Below are 16648 nucleotides of genomic sequence, written 5' to 3' on the forward strand. Positions count from 1 at the left end.
AACTACAGAGTAGTCCTGCGCAGTTTGCCGCAGCCCACATGGCCATGATTGACAGCAGCGCTTCGCTTCCCCGTGGTCAGCCTGAATACAGACCATGGAGACAGCAGCGGGGAGCAGAGCAGTCGGCGTGGGACAGTCGGCAGCAAAGGGCTGGAGAAAGCCCCAGGTGAATAAAGCTCATTTACACAATTTGCCTGATAAGATAACTCCTTTAAGGACAGAAGAGAAGTTTTCACAGTGAGACTACACCTTAAAGAGAACCCGAGGTGTGTTTAATGAATGTTATCCGCATACAGAGGCTGGATCTGCCTATACAGCCCAGCCTCTGTTGCTATCCCAAACCCCACTAAGGTCCCCCTGCGCTCTGCTATCCCCATAAATCACAGCTGTGCTGTGAGGCTGTGTTTACATCTGTAGTGTCAGTCTCTGCTGCTCCCCTGCCTCCTGCATAGCTCCAGTCCCTGCCCCCGTCCCTTCCCTCCAATCAGCAGGGAGGGAAGAGATGCAGGTGGGGACTGGAGTTCTGCAGGAGGCGGGGAGCAGAGCAGACTGAGACTATAGAGATAAACAGCCAGCTCTGACAAGCTGTCAGCAGCACGGCTGTGATTTATGAGGGATTGCAGAGTGCAGGGGGACCTTAGGGGGGTTTGGGATAGCAACAGAGGCTGGGCTGTATAGGAAGATCCAGCCTCTGTATGCAGATAACATTCTTTAAACACACCTCGGGTTCTCTATAAGTGGTGTTCCATAAGCCTGTTAAGCTACTGGGTGAGAAGCAGGTGCTAAGCCAAGTTACCTACCTGCACTCTCCTCTTGTGGAGTAGCATCCAAAACTTGCCATCCATCATAACTAGAGTCTGAAAGATCCTTCCTGGTGAACCAGCCTTCATTCCATGCATGAAAGTTCCTATAAAAAGGCAGTTCAGTCAGTGCTCATTTGGAAGACTTTCTAGATGTAGTCACTATATGTGAACACGTCTCGTTTGTAACTGAGAAATATTTAGCAAGATGCATTGCTATAATGGTATGTACAATGGAAGGTCAATTTTTCACTATTGAATTAAGTCTCTAGAAAACCTTCCTTGTTAACCACTTTGCTCCGGTACAGAACTGTTTTCCCTGAAGGTGTCATTTTTTTTGCCTTTTGGAGTGTTACACTTCCAGTTTTAGTTCTATACTTTTTCCACAGACATTTTTTTCTCAGGACGGATAGGGCTTAGTTCTAATTCTATAAAATTAGATTTTGAAATATATGGGATTAAGGCCTTTCACAGTGAGGTTAAAGTTGCACGTCAGAAAATATTTTAACGTGGACTAACCCACAGCAATATGAAGTCTGTGCAACATTCACAGTGCACATGTTGCGTTTAACGTGTAGCAATATTTGGGAAGTGCTGCATGCTGTGTGTTTAGCAATAAAGCTGATAGGCAAACGCAGGGCTAAACATCCAAGTTATAGTGTTTCAATGTGTTGCATTAGGGGCACGTTATGCGACCTTAACGTTGCATCAAACGCAACGTCCCACAGTGAAAGGCCTAAATGTTTAACAGGTTTTCACTTTTAGGAAAATGTTGAATTTTACAAAGTTTGTTACAAACTATTTTTTTAAATGTCTGAGTGTAGAGGCACCAAATCTGTAAATTAATTTCCAATTTTGTAATTAGAAAATTCTCTTTTTTTTATTATTATCTTGCTGACTGCTCCATGCCAATTGGCATGAATGAGACGGCAACCCCAGGACCACTCCATGCCGATTGGCGTGAATGGCTTCCTATGGGGCTTGCAGGAGAGCACATGAGCAGCTCTGCTCTGATGACAGAGCTCCGCCTTCAGTCTCCCAGCGGTGGTCTGGGTTTGTCCTCAAGTGGCCTTACGTGGTTAATGCCTCGGTCACTGCTGGAAAACTAGAGGCCCAGAATCAACTGAATGCAATTTGCATTTAAGAACTTAAACTAGTTTGCATTCCACATGGTTTTAACCCTTAAGGTGGTTACACACCAGATAAAAGTCTTTGGAAAAATGAAAGTTCAGACCAATTTTACCCCCTTCCTGTAATCTGCTAGGCATGTTAGAACAGCAGGAACAAGGGTCAAAATAAAAGCCCTTGTGCTTTTAATGTGATAGAACAAATAGCTTGCCACGTTGCAGCATGACATGCCTGAAAAAAAGGTACTTTGTTTATTATTCAAATTAAAGATTGTTTAAAAAAATATTGGAATTGCATGGTGTGCAAGAGGCCTTAGTCTGTTAAAAACCATGTCCAGAGATGGAGCGGTCCTGAACTGCTGAGGCAAGGAGTTCCTACAAGTAATGTAGGAGCGGCATGACAAGGCTCTGATCAAAAGTTCTTGGGTGGACTCTGGATATGGGGAGATTAGAACCTCTGGATCTGAAAGTGCAGGGATTGCTATGCAGCTGCAACATCTCATGTATCCAGGGCCTAGATTATGTTGGGATTTAAGGGCCAATTTCTCCACTTGCAAAAGCTTATTTTTTCAATCAACACAATTGTGACACTCACCATCAGGAGTGAAATGCAATCATGGCAATAATCGTGCAGCACCACAATTGCGCTTAGGGAAATAAAAAATTTTTTTAAAGTGCGCTAATGGAATGTAAATCATTGTGTACTAGCAATTGTCAAAACTCCAGCAAGCCGATTGTTAAAGCTGATCAGCTAGTGGAAAAGGGCCCATGTCAGTAGGCAGATCTTGAATAGGATCTGCCATTTTATAGGTAGTTAGTGAAGGGAGTGCAGAAGCAGTTTTATGTGGCAGTGACAAGGTTAGTTACCAGTAGGGATGACCCAAAATTCCAATTTTCATTTTTCGATTGATGCAAAATAGGAGGAAAGTCAGGATTTATACAAAATTAAAAATTTTTGCTGAAAAATTCTGCATTCTGATTGGTCCATAGCTTCAGAGTTCTGTGATTGGGTTAACATTACCCAGTTGTGGAAAGTCTGATTTACGATTGGAAACAATTCTGTGGTATCCAAATGAGCATCCCTGGGTAACAGTCTGGCAGCAGTGTTCTGTATCAGCTGTAGGCAGTACAAGTCCTTGTTTGGAACGTCGGAGTAAAGAGCATTACAATAGTCCAGTTGGGATATACTGAAGGCATGCACTAATGTTGGCAGATCTTCTGGGGATGAGGGTCTTGATTTGCCTAAAATGAGTAATGGAGTAAGGACATTATCCTCGCCCGCCCCCCTTATACATGACTGTAGTGGGATCTGTCTATTGGTGCTGGGGTTCACTGTACATCCTGGAAGCAATAGCTTCACCCAGCAGATGCTGCACTTAATTTTGCTGTTGTACTGAACCCTGGGCTGCGCTCACAATCAGCAAAGTGACCACCGGTCAAATCTCAAGCCTGATCTTCTGGAAAAAAATATGTTTAGTAGCAAATTAGGCCCAGTCCGCCACAAGTGCCCTCACTTATCCCTAGTTGCCTGACCATAAACTAAAGGACTTGGAACAAATCTGAGCATAACAAAAACAAAGCCTGCCTCCACAGTTCAGAAGAAGGTCCTACCATATACTGTCTTTGTCCTTCATCGGTCTGCCATTTCCATCATAGAAATGATCAATATTGAGGTCTCCATCTGTATCATGTGCTGAAGCAAAGTTTGAGATTACTCGAGCTGGGATTCCTAGGCATCTGAGCACTATAAAAAAAAAAAAAAACAGAAATAAATATAAAATGCAAGTAATCCATATTGGACACCTTATGTTTTTTTAAAGCACAACTGTATCAGGCTAGGATAAAAACAGTCAGCTTTCTAGGGAGATTTAGACATCTATGGATATCAATGCTATTTAAGCAGAGTTTCCTAGTTCTGTGATCAGTGAAGTTTAAATGTTCACCCTGTGCAGATTTGACCAAAACTCTAATTTTTACTTGCAAGTAATTACCTAGTACTGTATGTTGGTTTTAGTCCAAGTGTTTAAGGTTCTATTTTGAGGGATGAGCAAGATCCAGAGTTCTAAAGTAACTTAAGCCACAGAGAATCATAAGTTGATGTGCAATCTAGAATTCTAGTAGTGACTGAAAACCTAAGGGGGGCTCTTTGTAGGCTTCTCTCCTACTACACAATTAACCATAGACATTGATCAATCATTTAAAATGTTTTTCCAGAGAAATTCTCCGATGTTGGGTTTTCATTTTATTAATGCAGCCATCACCTGAAAGTTTACAAACCTGTACAGAGCACGCCTGCATACACCCAGCATTGCCCAAAGCCAACAGGTCCTTTCCGATCCCATTGCAGGAGAATCGCAACACTACCATTCCATGCTGTAGGTTCCACTCCCCCACTATAGTCCCCACTCCAGTTCCCAGTGATAATTCCATTGTCGTCTTGAGCATTAACCTAAAATAAAGCATAGGTTACATGTGGCCTCCATTACAAGTGTTAGGGCCATTAAAGTCTTTAGGATTGTGCTTGTGTAGGACTCATCTAGTAATCAGTGCAATCCAAAATTTATACGCAGTCATGATAGTGTTACAGATGGTAAATATGGTAGCTACCTAGACAGTTATAGATAGCTATATTTTCACCGCCTGGCCAGTGTTTAAAGCTCAATCTCTGGTGGGCTTGTACATAGTGCATATGCATGAACAGTTCATGCTGTATTCTTTCTACCCCATTCAACTTGTGGATTGAATGCAAGAAACGTAAAATTTCATAGTAAGACAGTTCAAGATCTAAGGGCCCTTTTCCACACATTGATCAGTTGCCAGGCAGTAGCAAACCGTTGCGAGAGTTTGACAGTCTTCACTGCCCATCAGCTGCTTGTGAAAAGGGCCTCAAGAGCAGTCCAATACAGTTAGACACTAGCAGTCAATTGCTTTAGCAGGACCAAAAGCCAGAGATTTGCAGCCATTAGATATGATCAAGGAAATGCTAATCAGCTTGTATGTGAATTGGAACAAACTGCCTCATGCCATCTGCTTGCAAGCAAAAATGAAGTCTCATTGACCACCTTTCACAGCTTATGCACGTCATGTTTGCCATGCAAGCAAGAGCTGGTGGGGTCTTCTGTCTATTGTATATTTTGTTGCATTGCATTCTATTTTTTCCTGACAAAGCCTCTCAGGTGAAACTGGTGTCCCTGTATAAATTTGCACCCTCTTATGCTATTCCCGCCGTTCAGTGAGCAGTAGACTACAAAGGCCTTGTCCCATTTGGGTAAGTGATTTTTCACACATGTGGTAAACTGGCCTGCATCTGTCACTGCTCAGCCTGATGTATGAGAGATAGCTACACCCTCCCTATGAATCACATGAGGGAGGGAGGGGGCAGTGAGAACCCAAGAACACCTGTAGGGCATGTGAGCCTCCCACATGGACTCCTGTGGAGAGGTCTCTTCACATGTACTGTATATTATGTTGTGTACATTACAACCATTGTCCTCTAGTACCCTATAAGACTGTCCTATGGACTTAGCAGTACATTTCCCCTGATACTCCATTGAGAAAAGTTTGCATGCATGTCACATTTGTCATGGTACCTACACAAGTCAAGTTCAAGATTTTCAAATTAGTTTGAGAGCTATACAAAGTCACTAGATTTCAACATGATTAAATGCCTTTTCACATGCCATTCTAGTACAGAGCCTTGTATGTCATGTCACTGTCAATGACCACCAGCATTTCGCTGAGGAGGATCATGGATAACAGGCACTTTGATCAGTGACTGGGAACAAGTGTTCCCATTCACCGATCAGTCTACCAACAGGTGGATATGTGAACATGTGGGACAGCAGCAATCGTGGCGACGTATTTATATCTGCACCTCTAGAGCCAAGTTGAAGTGTCCATGGGGTGTGTGTATATACACTGTCACCAATAAGTGGCTAGTGGGCATCTTTATCAGCCCTGTACTACAAACTTATAATCCTCTGGCCTTCCCAGAAATCCAGCCCTGAAAAAAAGGCAGATGCCTGTGCCATGGGGCACCCAACCATAAAAGTTGCTACATAGGAAAGGGGATTAAAAATGGGGAGCAACACATGAAAGGGAAAATTATGCCCAAGGGAGCTCCTCATGAAAGAGGGGCCACACTTAATGCATGATACACATGGAAGAGGGGCTGCACGTGGAATGGGAGTGCTGCTGCACAAGCAGCAATAGACTTAAGCCTAGGAGCACAAAAAGGTGCAGGCGCCTTTACTCTATCCCCTATGGCATGGGTCCCCAACCTGTGGTCTGCAGCCCACTGCTGGTCCGTGGGACCACTATACTAGCTATACTGGGACACTATACTAGGGCAACTATGCCGCTGCACCCTCCCCTCCCTTAACCCACTGTGGACGACACCGTCCACTAGGACGTGCACTCCCCCCTCCCCCACGGTTCCTGGGAATCGAAAAAAAATCAAAGTGGTCCCCAGGCCGGAAAAGGTTGGGGACTCCTGCCCTATGCCAGTGATCTGCAAACTTGACTCCAGCTGTTGAGGAACTACAAGTCCCACAATGCATTTATGAATCATTACTGTGGCTGTCAGACTCCAGTGCATTGTGGGACTTGTAGTTCCTTAACAGCTAGAGAGCCAAGTTTGCAGATCACTGCCCTATGCCATCAAGGCATTTTGTATTTACCTGAGGAAGCAGGACATGACCTGTGAAATGTGTTAGACACCAGTTCAACTGGAAACTTTTTTGCAATCTTCTGAGAGGCGAGTAATACTTTGTGTTTTATATTAACTCACATTGGGCACCGCCATCCTACCCATTACCTAATCAATGGTACAGATGGGCTTTAATAAAAAAAAAAATCAATAATTATTTTATCCCCAAAGAATTTAAAATAGTTTGCCCTACATGAACTTAAAATCCTCACTTTCCCAGTCCTTATACATACATAGAGGTTTCCTGCAGGAGAGGTTTATGAATCAGTGAGTAAGTCAGTTCTTACCATGGCACTTAACACTCTTCCAACATAAGCAGGGTCCCCTCTGTGAGACGCATCATAGACGGCATTCTTTTGGTGCTCTATGCTTGCATCCAGTATTCTCAAACAAACGTTCAAAATGCCTTTTTGAAACTGTAAACAGATCGTGTGGACCAAAATTGATAAGTAAATAAGTCTTACACATGAACAATTCTACCCGAGAGACCCAATAAGCTTTGTAAATAAAACAAACCCTGGCATGCCCAGCTCATCCCCCTCCCTGCAAACCATTCCAATATAACTGGGTTTATGCCAGATGACTGGACATGGGCCCCCACTACAAGTGGCACATGATGACCTGAACATGTATGGCAGAAGATGCTGGTAAATGGAAAGTAGGAAATAGGAGGTACTGTCCAATAATGGGGGTGGCAAAATAAAATTGGGTGCTGGGGCCAACTGCAATGTGAAATATGGATACAAATAGCAGGTGTGCTAAATTTTCCTCAACTAATGACTGGTGGCGCCTGAAACGTTTGCAGGGTTTTAGTGAATTGGAGGGAGTGAGGGCCCGTTTCCACTATTGCGGAAACCGCCGCGATTCCGATGTTTCCCCCGCACATGCCATAGGGGAGAATGGTGCCACCGTCCGAATCGCTTGCGGTAGCGATGTGGCTGGAACACCCCCCCCCCCTGCAGAAGTTGCTCGGGAGGCTGCGATTCCCATAGCCGTGCATGGTACGGCTCATGGAATTCGCCTGCGATCCCACCCACCCGCTCAGTGCCGGCGTGTGCCACAAAACTGGAAACGGGCCCTTAGGGCCCTTTTCCACTAGCAATCGCTAGCGTTCACGCTGAACGCTAGCGATTGCTGAATCGCAATTACCGGCGATTCCCCGACGTTCGCGGCCGCGATTTTGCTATGCTATGCACTGCATAGCAAAATCGCGGCAATAATCGCTCCGCCGCGCGATCGCGATCCGGTCAAAAACGAATCGCGGTAGTGGAAATGACCTACCGCGATTCCTATGTTAAAAGCAAACTGTAGCGATTTGACAAATCACTAGCGGTTTGCGGTTTTGCGATTAAGCAATCGCAAACGCTGTAGTGGAAAAGGGCCCTTAAGGTTAGCTGCCAGTAGAGGGCAGGCTCAGTGTGAGAACGGGGTCATGTTTAACTGTAGTAAAATTGTTATTTACAATTAGGCCCATGCATTTGACAGATTTTCTAGTTTGTTGTCTAAATTACCACAGAGAATTTTAAATGCGGCAACGAGTGTTTTTTTCCTCTTTACGCAATCCCTTCAATTCAGGTGCTCAAAATGAATTAGACAATTGACTCAAAGGCCATTTCATGGGCAGGTGTGAGTGAGCAAGTCTCTCATAGCATCAGGCAATTTTGCTTCCAATGAGCAAAAACGCTCAGAAAGTGGTACAGAGTGCTTTGCTGAGCGGAAACCAACCTCTCAGATGTGAACACAAGCTCTGCACAAGCTTTTTAAAGGAGATTTTCAAAATAGGGCAAAAAACGCCCTAAGGGTAAACGAGCACCAAGTCTCGGGAATAGAAAGGCTAGATGGGGAGGGGTATAGAGAAGCTCATTACGCAAGCATCTCACATCTGTAAAACATGGAAGCAGTGTGATTGTTTGGGCATGCATGGCTAGCAGTGGCACACTGGAACCCTAGTGTTATTGATATGATAAATTCAACACACAAGCAACAACACAGCAGTACATGCATCCAGCTACATTTAAAAGTGGTCCGCAGGTGCTCGTCAGCCAATCAGGATGCACTGTCATACACCCTTTACCTGCCATACCATATCTAGCAGCCATTAGCATTCAGGTGGGAGGCTTCAGTTGGACGCCAACGCAAGATTGCGTCGCTAGCAGGACCACCCCGTGCAGGCATCCCTCCCACAGGGGTCCCTCCCTAACCGCTCACCTGTCCGCCATGTCCTAGAGCTGGAAGAAAACGTTTAAAAACACACGATTGGTTCACACGATGGTCAGGGGCCCCGGATCTCACTGGCCGGGGCACCAAGGCCAACACGTGATACCTGGAGGGGAGTGCAGGTGGGCCTGGACCTCACACCCAGGCTCTGGACCTCTCACATCCAGAAAACCCACCAACTGCCTCCATACTGAATGCTAAATTCAACACACACAAGCAATAGAACACAGCAGTACATGCATCCAGCTACATTTAAAAGTGGTCTGCAGGTGCTCGTCAGCCAATCTAGGACATGGCGGACAGGTGAGCGGTTAGGGAGGGACCCCTGTGGGAGGGATGCCTGCACGGGGTGGTCCTGCTAGCGACGTAATCTTGCGATGGCATCCAACTGAAGCCTCCCACCTGAATGCTAATGGCTGCTAGATGTGGTATGGCAGGTAAAGGGTGTATGACAGTGCATCCTGATTGGCTGACGAGCACTTGCGGACCACTTTTAAATGTAGCTGGATGCATGTACTGCTGTGTTCTATTGCTTGTGTGTTGAATTTAGCATTAAGTATGGAGGCAGTGTTGGTGGGTTTTCTGGATGTGAGAGGTCCAGAGCCTGGGTGTGAGAGGTCCAGGCCCACGTGCACTCCCCTCTAGGTATCACGCGTTGGCCTTGGGGCCCCGGCCAGTGAGAGAGGTCCGGGGCCCATGGCCATCGTGTGAACCAATCGTGTGTTATTGATATGACAAGCTGACAAACTGATTGGGCAGCAGCATTTCATCATGATTGATAATGACCCAAAACATACAGCCAAAGCAACCCAGGCCAAGAGTTTAAAGGAAAGTGGAAAATTCTTGAATGGCCACAAACCATAATGGGAAGTCGCTGCCATAAAGGCCTGGCAGAAGGTTAAAAAGAAAAAATCCACTTTGAAGACCCTGGAATGAAGTGATTGTGTTAAATGCTTTAGCTGCCTCACATTTTTATGCAATAGTTTTGTTCACCTAACTGAAGTCTGCAATTGAAGTGTACCTGAGACGAGGAGTCAGGTACCATACTTACCTGGGGCTTCCTTAACCACCTTAGCGGTATGGACGAGCTCAGCTCGTCCATTACCGCCAGAGGGTGCCGCTCAGGCCCTGCTGGGCCGATTTTGATCAAATAAAGAGCAGCACACGCAGCCGGCACTTTGCCAGCCGCGTGTGCTGCCCGATCGCCGCCGCTCTGCGGCGATCCGCGGCGAAAGAGGGTCCCCCCAGCCGCCTGAGCCCTGCGCAGCCGGAACAAATAGTTCCGGCCAGCGCTAAGGGCTGGATCGGAGGCGGCAGACGTCAGGACGTCGGCTGACGTCCATGACGTCACTCCGCTCGTCGCCATGGCGACGTAGTAAACAAAACACGCCTCCGGAGCGCCATCTAGTGGGCTTTCATGCAGCCAACTTTCAGTTGGCTGCATGAAATAGTTTTTTTTTAATTTAAAAAAAACCCTCATGCAGCTGCCCTGGCGATCTTAATAGAACGCCAGGGTGGTTAAAGAGGAACTCCAGTGAAAATAATGAAATTAAAAAAAAAGCATCATTTTTACAATTCTGTATAAATGATTTAGTCAGTGTTTGCCCATTGTACAATCTTTTAATTCCCTGATTTACATTCTGACATTACATGGTGACATTTTTTACTGTTGGCAGGTGATGTAGCTGCTGCATGTTTTTTGGCAGTTGGAAACAGCCATTTCCCACAATGCAGCAAGGTTCAGACAGGAAACTGCCAAGTGTAAGTACTCAGAATTTCTTTGTGGGAGGGTTTCATCACAATATCAGCCATACAGCGCCCCATGATGGTTTGTGAAAAGGAATAGATTTCTCATGTAAGAGGGGCATCAGCAACTAATTGGGATCAAGTTAAATTCTTGGTTGGACTTTTCCTTTAAGTGCCCTTAGAGCTGCTTGTCCCTCACCATCTCCCCGGATGGTGGCTCCAGTCCCCGGCAATTCAGACCGAAGCATGCTCTTGTCCCTGGGAGTAATCTGCATCTGTGCAGCAGTACTGTGTGCATAATGCTCCCAGGGACAGGAGTGCAATGTGAGAGTGTGCCTGTGCTATGAACTGACTCGGCCAGGCCTTCAGGCTGAATTGCCAGTGCCACCTGGGGAGACAGTGACCCTAAGGGTGCTTAAAGGAAGCCCCAAGCAAGTATGGTATCCGAGACTCATCTCTTCTTCAAGTCATCTCATTTAGAATTCATTGTGGCAATTTTAAAGAACCAGAATTAGTAGTAATAATTCAGATTAAGTGTGCAACTTGTTATCTACAACCTAGGTTCTCAACATGCGGTACGCATACCCCAAGGGGTACTTCTGATGGTTCCAGGGGGTACTCCTGCTTGATATACTTAACCAAGTATAACAAATTTAGAGTTTTAGAAAATGATAAATCCTACATAAACACCAAATTAGTATTTTAGCTAATTAAAAGCAACAGTAAATGCTTGGAAATTGTTTAGAACCAATTATTATGTACTACGTTTAAATATTTATTTGTCAAGGGGTACTTGTGCTAATGGTTACTATGCTAGGGGGTACTTGGTGAGTACAGGGTTTTAAAAGGGGTACATTCCAATAAAATGTTGAGAAACACTGATCTACAATACACCACTGCTGAATATGCAAATTCTCTTTACTCCCCTTAAGCCTGGCTTACATCCAGATCCACTGGTCTATAGCTTAAAGTTTTATTAGAGCCACTTCAACCCCACATGCAGACAGCCCGTTTTGGACTGTTGGTCCACAGTGCATGGCAGGGGTTGATATGGCTCTATGGGATAGGGCTTGGACCAGAACATCAGCGTAACTGAGCAGCTCGGGGGTGACCCTCAACCACTAGGAAAGCATAGAGGACTAAAAGACCAAAAAGCCCTCCTGAGCCGCTTGGTTACTCTGCTGTACTGGTCCAAGCCCTATCCACAACCCCTGCCAAGCTCTGAAGAGGGCCAATAGTCCAAAACAGGCTGTCCGCATGTTGGGTTGATGTGGCTCTAAATTTTATGAGCTACAAAAAAAAAAAAAAAAAAAAAAAAAAGTGCCGATGGTATAAAAATGGCTCCTCAGACTAGTATAAACCGATATTTATCATTTTTATGGTTAAATGGCGAAGGATGTCCGTACGAAATTTTTCGTTTTAAACCTCTTGTTTATAAACCATTTGTTTCAATTGTCATCGTCAGTTGCCATTGTAAAAGTGTTTTTTTTTTTTATTTAATCGTGTTATACCTAATAGCCCTAACTAAACCGCCACATTCCCGATGCTCTAATCTAACTAATTGCCCCCAAACTCCCCGGGGGGCAATCCAGGCTTTGTTTCCCAGTGAGGCAGGGCTATGAGCAGCAGCCCTGCTTCACATGCATCTGTCAGCAGTGGATCTCCGCCCGCCCCTCTCATTGAAGGAAGACTAAGAGGGGCGGGCGGAGGCGGAGATCCGCTGCTGACAGATGCATGTGAGGCAGGGCTGCTGCTCATAGCCCTGCCTCACTGGGAAACGAAGCTGGGATTGCCCCCGGGGAGTTTGGGGGGCAATTAGTTAGATTAGAGCGTCGGGAATGCGGCAGTTTAGTTAGGGCTATTAAAAAAAAACATTTACAATGGCAACGGACGACGACAATTGAAACAATAAATGTTTTATAAAAAGGTTTAAAACTAAAAATATCGTTCTTAAACAATATATCATTCATAAAATGGTGCAGTTATTCGGCTGGCGCCATTTTTAACTGTACCCTCCTGGTTGCCCAACCACCACCGCTGTCTGAAGTATATGCACACAGGGAGATGTTGGTTGCTTGAAAGTTGGGGGGCACAGAAAGACACTGGGGTTTTATTATATAGGACACTAGGCTTACTATACACAGAGCCAGCCTTTGGGGGTGGCAAGTGGGGCAATCCCCCCCGGCCCCGCACTGCGGCGGTAGGGAGAGCAGGCAAAAAAAAAAAACTCACCCGTCTTTGCCGATGCTCACAGCTTCCATCTATTTCCTCTCCCAGCATCTGACGTATTGGTAATAGCACCCCCTGTGATAAAGTGACCACATGTACCCACAGGGTTACCAATACACAGATGCCAGGACAGGAAGGAGATTGAAGCCGTGAGCATCGGCGAAGACAGGCAAGTTTTAACTACTATGCCCACTCCCCACCACCTACCCATCCAATCTATACTGCAGGCACCTTCCTATCCAATCTATACTGCAGGCACCTATTTAACTCTGACTCCGACTCCTTAGTTTAATACTTAACAGGGTAAGTAACTAAAAGTTTTGTACAAAATTCATCCGACTGTCTCCTCAGTTTATGAAATCAATGACTCCAACTCCACAGCCCATCTAACCTGTAGTGCAGGGAAGCAGCCCATCTAACCAGTGTGTGGTGTGTCCACAGCATATGACTCTAGGCCCTGCATATGACACTCGCCCCAGGCCCCGCATACTCTAAGGCCACCTCTGACTACACCAGTGGTTCTGGATGCAAGCCTGGCTGCAGGGGTATAAAGAGATGATTTGCATGTTCAGCAGTGAGCAGACGCGTTGCTGGAGGGATGCAGGCATGGCACGTGCCCCAGGCGACCTCCCTCTTCAATCATCAAGGGGGGGCGCAGTGCTGCTGACAGCATTCCTGAGTCTAAGGGAGTAAATCATCCAGCAGCCTGCCCATCTCAGCCTTTCATATATCTACATTAGAAGCTATTGAGAGATGAGCTCCAACATTTTCCCTCACTCCCTAAGACAGATCATGTCTCAGTCCCCTGAGATAGCAGCAGATGCTTCTGGTCTGGAGGTTACAAGGTCTCCCATCAATCTCCCTCTCTGGCATTCACACATTCCTCAGCCTTATCTCAGGGTGCTGTTTACTTATTATTTATGACACTCTCTGCACTTTAACCATTACCCTGCTGGCATCTCTGTGGCCAGTTTTAACGTCTCTCTCGTAAGTTGTACAGTATACCTCAGTTGTTAAAATGCATTATATTTCTAGCTCAGTATCTATCTACTGATATTTAATAGGTTGTCAGGCTTTTATTATGTTATAACCGTCACTGCAAATATGTCATTGCTTTCATTCATATGAGTGGTGGCTGCCAAATGCATTTCCTTTTAAACAATATCAGTTGCATGGAAATCCTGCTGATCTTTCTGGTCAGTAGGGTCTACATCACATGCCTGAAACATGCATGCAGCTAGTCTTGTCAGATGTGTCAGACATTTGATCTGCTTGCTTGTTCAGGGTCTATGACTTAGGCAGGGATCACACTTGTTTTTCAGCTTGGCTTTTTCTGCGTACATTTTCTGCACACACTAAGTGTGTTTCTATGCAGAAAAATATGTGCGTTTTTTTCACAACAGTTAATGTTATGGATACAGAAAACTGACAAAATGTGCAGAATTATCATGCAGAATAATGTCAGTTTTTTTCTGTGCAAGAAAAACACAAGTGTGAACTAGCCCTTTGATTAACATGAGTTTTCATTTTTTCTGTGCAGAAAATGCGTATGAAAACAGTCAAGTATGTTCCCTGCCTGAAAGGGGAACTGAAGAGAGGTATATAGAGGCTGCCATGTTTATTTCCTTTTAAGCAATACCAGTTGCCTGGCAGCCCTGCTGATCCTCTGCCTCTAATACCATTAGCCATAGCCCCTGAACAAGCATGCAGCAGATCAGGCATTTCAGACTTTAAAGTCAGATCTGACAAGACTAGCTGCATGCTTGTTTCTGATGTTATTCAGATACTACTGCAGAGAAATAGACCAGCAGGGCTGTCAGGCAACTGGTATTGATTAAAAGAAAATAAATATGGCAGCCTCTGTATACCTCTTACTTCAGTTCCCCTTTAAGGTGTTAGAGGCAGAGGATCAGAAGTATAGCCTAATTTATTTGATCGTGACGTGTGTGCGTGTGCATGAAGAGGTTACCCTGTCCAAAAAGGTTAGACAGGATGCTGTTGATTGTAGGTGTGGGGGGGGGGGCGCAATTTTAGTATTTGCCATGGGCGCTGTCTTGCCTAGATACGCCACTGGCAGTGAGCAACCATAGTTACACTTAAAACTGAATTATTGCAAGTATGTTCTGTTCCTAGAATCCTCAATTTTCTGTTTAAAAAAAAAAAAAAAAAAAAAAAAAAAAAAAGTTACTCTTGTTCTACAGCTAGTCTTAAACTTCCTCAATCTTTAAACTTCTACAATCTTTAAAGGGAAGGTCCAAGCAAAAAAAAAAAAAATGAGTTTCACTTACCTGGGGCTTCTACCAGCCCCATGCAGCCATCCTGTGCCCTCGCAGTCACTCACTGCTGCTCCAGTCCCCCGCTGGCAGCTTTCTGACCTCGGAGGTCAGGGCCACATTGCATACATTTTTACGCATTCCAGCTAGTGCAGGAACAAAAATGTACGCGTTGCACCACTAACGCGTAAAAATGTATGTGTTAATGTTCCTGCACTAGCGGGAATGTGTAAAAATGTACGCAATTCGGCCCTGACCTCTGAGGTCAGAAAGCTGTCAGCGGGGGACTGGAGCAGCAGTGAGTGACTACGAGGGCACAGGATGGCTGCATGGGGCTGGTAGAAGCCCCAGGTAAGTGAAACTCATTTTTTTTTTTTTGCTTGGACCTTCCCTTTAACTCCTCTACCATGCAAGAGTTATGGCTTCACTAGTGAGACTATACCATTGGTGACTGATGGGCATTTTTTCCTTTTCATGCAAAAGTCTGGTCAGCCTATTAATTGCCCAGTCAGCCCAATTGTTTCAAAGAGGTGTCAGTTACCTAAAATAATGAAGCTAGTGTAGCCAGGCCATATGATCAGCATACAGTGAAGAATATTTAAAAGGCAAAATATGGCAGCCACCATATGTTTCACTTCAAGGGTGCTTTAAATACTAATTTTCTGGCAGCCCCGATTTTTTGCATTAGTGCTCAACTAGATAGAGTCACACCTGAAACAAGCATCTGGCCAGACATCAGGGCACCTGATCTGAATCCTTGTTCAGGGTCTATGGACAAGATTATTAGAGGCAGGGGGATGGCAAGGACAGCCAGGAAATGAGCATTGTTTAAAAAGGAAACATGTCAGCCTCCATATCACTCACTCCAGGTATGCTTTAAGAAAAACATTCAACATCTAGGCAATTTCAGCAGTTTTATTCCCCACTGCAGAGATAAATTGTCTATTGGTTGATAAAAATTGATACCTATATCAGAACTGGGAAGCAAGGAACAAGCTAGTGCTGGGCTTCTGAGTAGGAAACCACTCGAATTTGGAATTAAAATGAGGCTTAATTGGCTCAGGTGTGCACATGGGAGACGGGTTACTTACCAAGAAGTCAGTCTGCTTCTATGCGTCTCCAGACTTGCTACCACACTTCCTCCAAGCTGGAAGGAGGAAGTGCTGTAGTGAGTCTTGCAATTCGTCCCATAGGTGGCGTGAGTGAATCGAGATGCATAGAAGCCAACTTTAAGCGCAGGCGATTTAAAAAAAAAAAAAAAAAAAAAAAAAAAAGCCCACAAACAGCTTGTGCAATGAATCTTAAAGGTTCATATCAGTGTGGTTCGTGCGCTGTGCATTCAGCAATTTTTGGGGTGTTTGTACTATAATGGAAGTTATAGGAAGAGCGATAAACTCAACCGCTTTATGCAGTGATTGCATTAGAGAATACACACATTGTATTTATTCTTTTCCGGGTCAAAAAGGAGTTCACTTTCTAACAAGTCAGGAAGAAGCACAAAAACGGCTACTGGCAAAGCACTTAGAAAAGGGGGAAATAAAAGTGCAC

General features: G+C 45.0%; 1 protein-coding gene across 1 annotated transcript in view; it reads right to left on the reverse strand.

Moving 5' to 3' along the window:
- Nucleotides 1-16648, reverse strand: part of LOC137540949 (protein-glutamine gamma-glutamyltransferase E-like) — a 75987-nt gene that overhangs the window by 24202 nt on the left and 35137 nt on the right. Inside the window, exons 7-10 of the mRNA XM_068262123.1 lie at nucleotides 6923-7051; nucleotides 4205-4376; nucleotides 3539-3671; nucleotides 801-907 (exon numbers count right to left, since the gene is read on the reverse strand). Of these exons, the coding sequence (XP_068118224.1) occupies nucleotides 801-907; nucleotides 3539-3671; nucleotides 4205-4376; nucleotides 6923-7051 (541 nt within the window). The remainder of the gene's footprint in view (nucleotides 1-800; nucleotides 908-3538; nucleotides 3672-4204; nucleotides 4377-6922; nucleotides 7052-16648) is intronic.

The sequence above is a fragment of the Hyperolius riggenbachi genome, chromosome 12 (assembly GCF_040937935.1).
Source record: "Hyperolius riggenbachi isolate aHypRig1 chromosome 12, aHypRig1.pri, whole genome shotgun sequence".
Classification (NCBI taxonomy): domain Eukaryota; kingdom Metazoa; phylum Chordata; class Amphibia; order Anura; family Hyperoliidae; genus Hyperolius; species Hyperolius riggenbachi.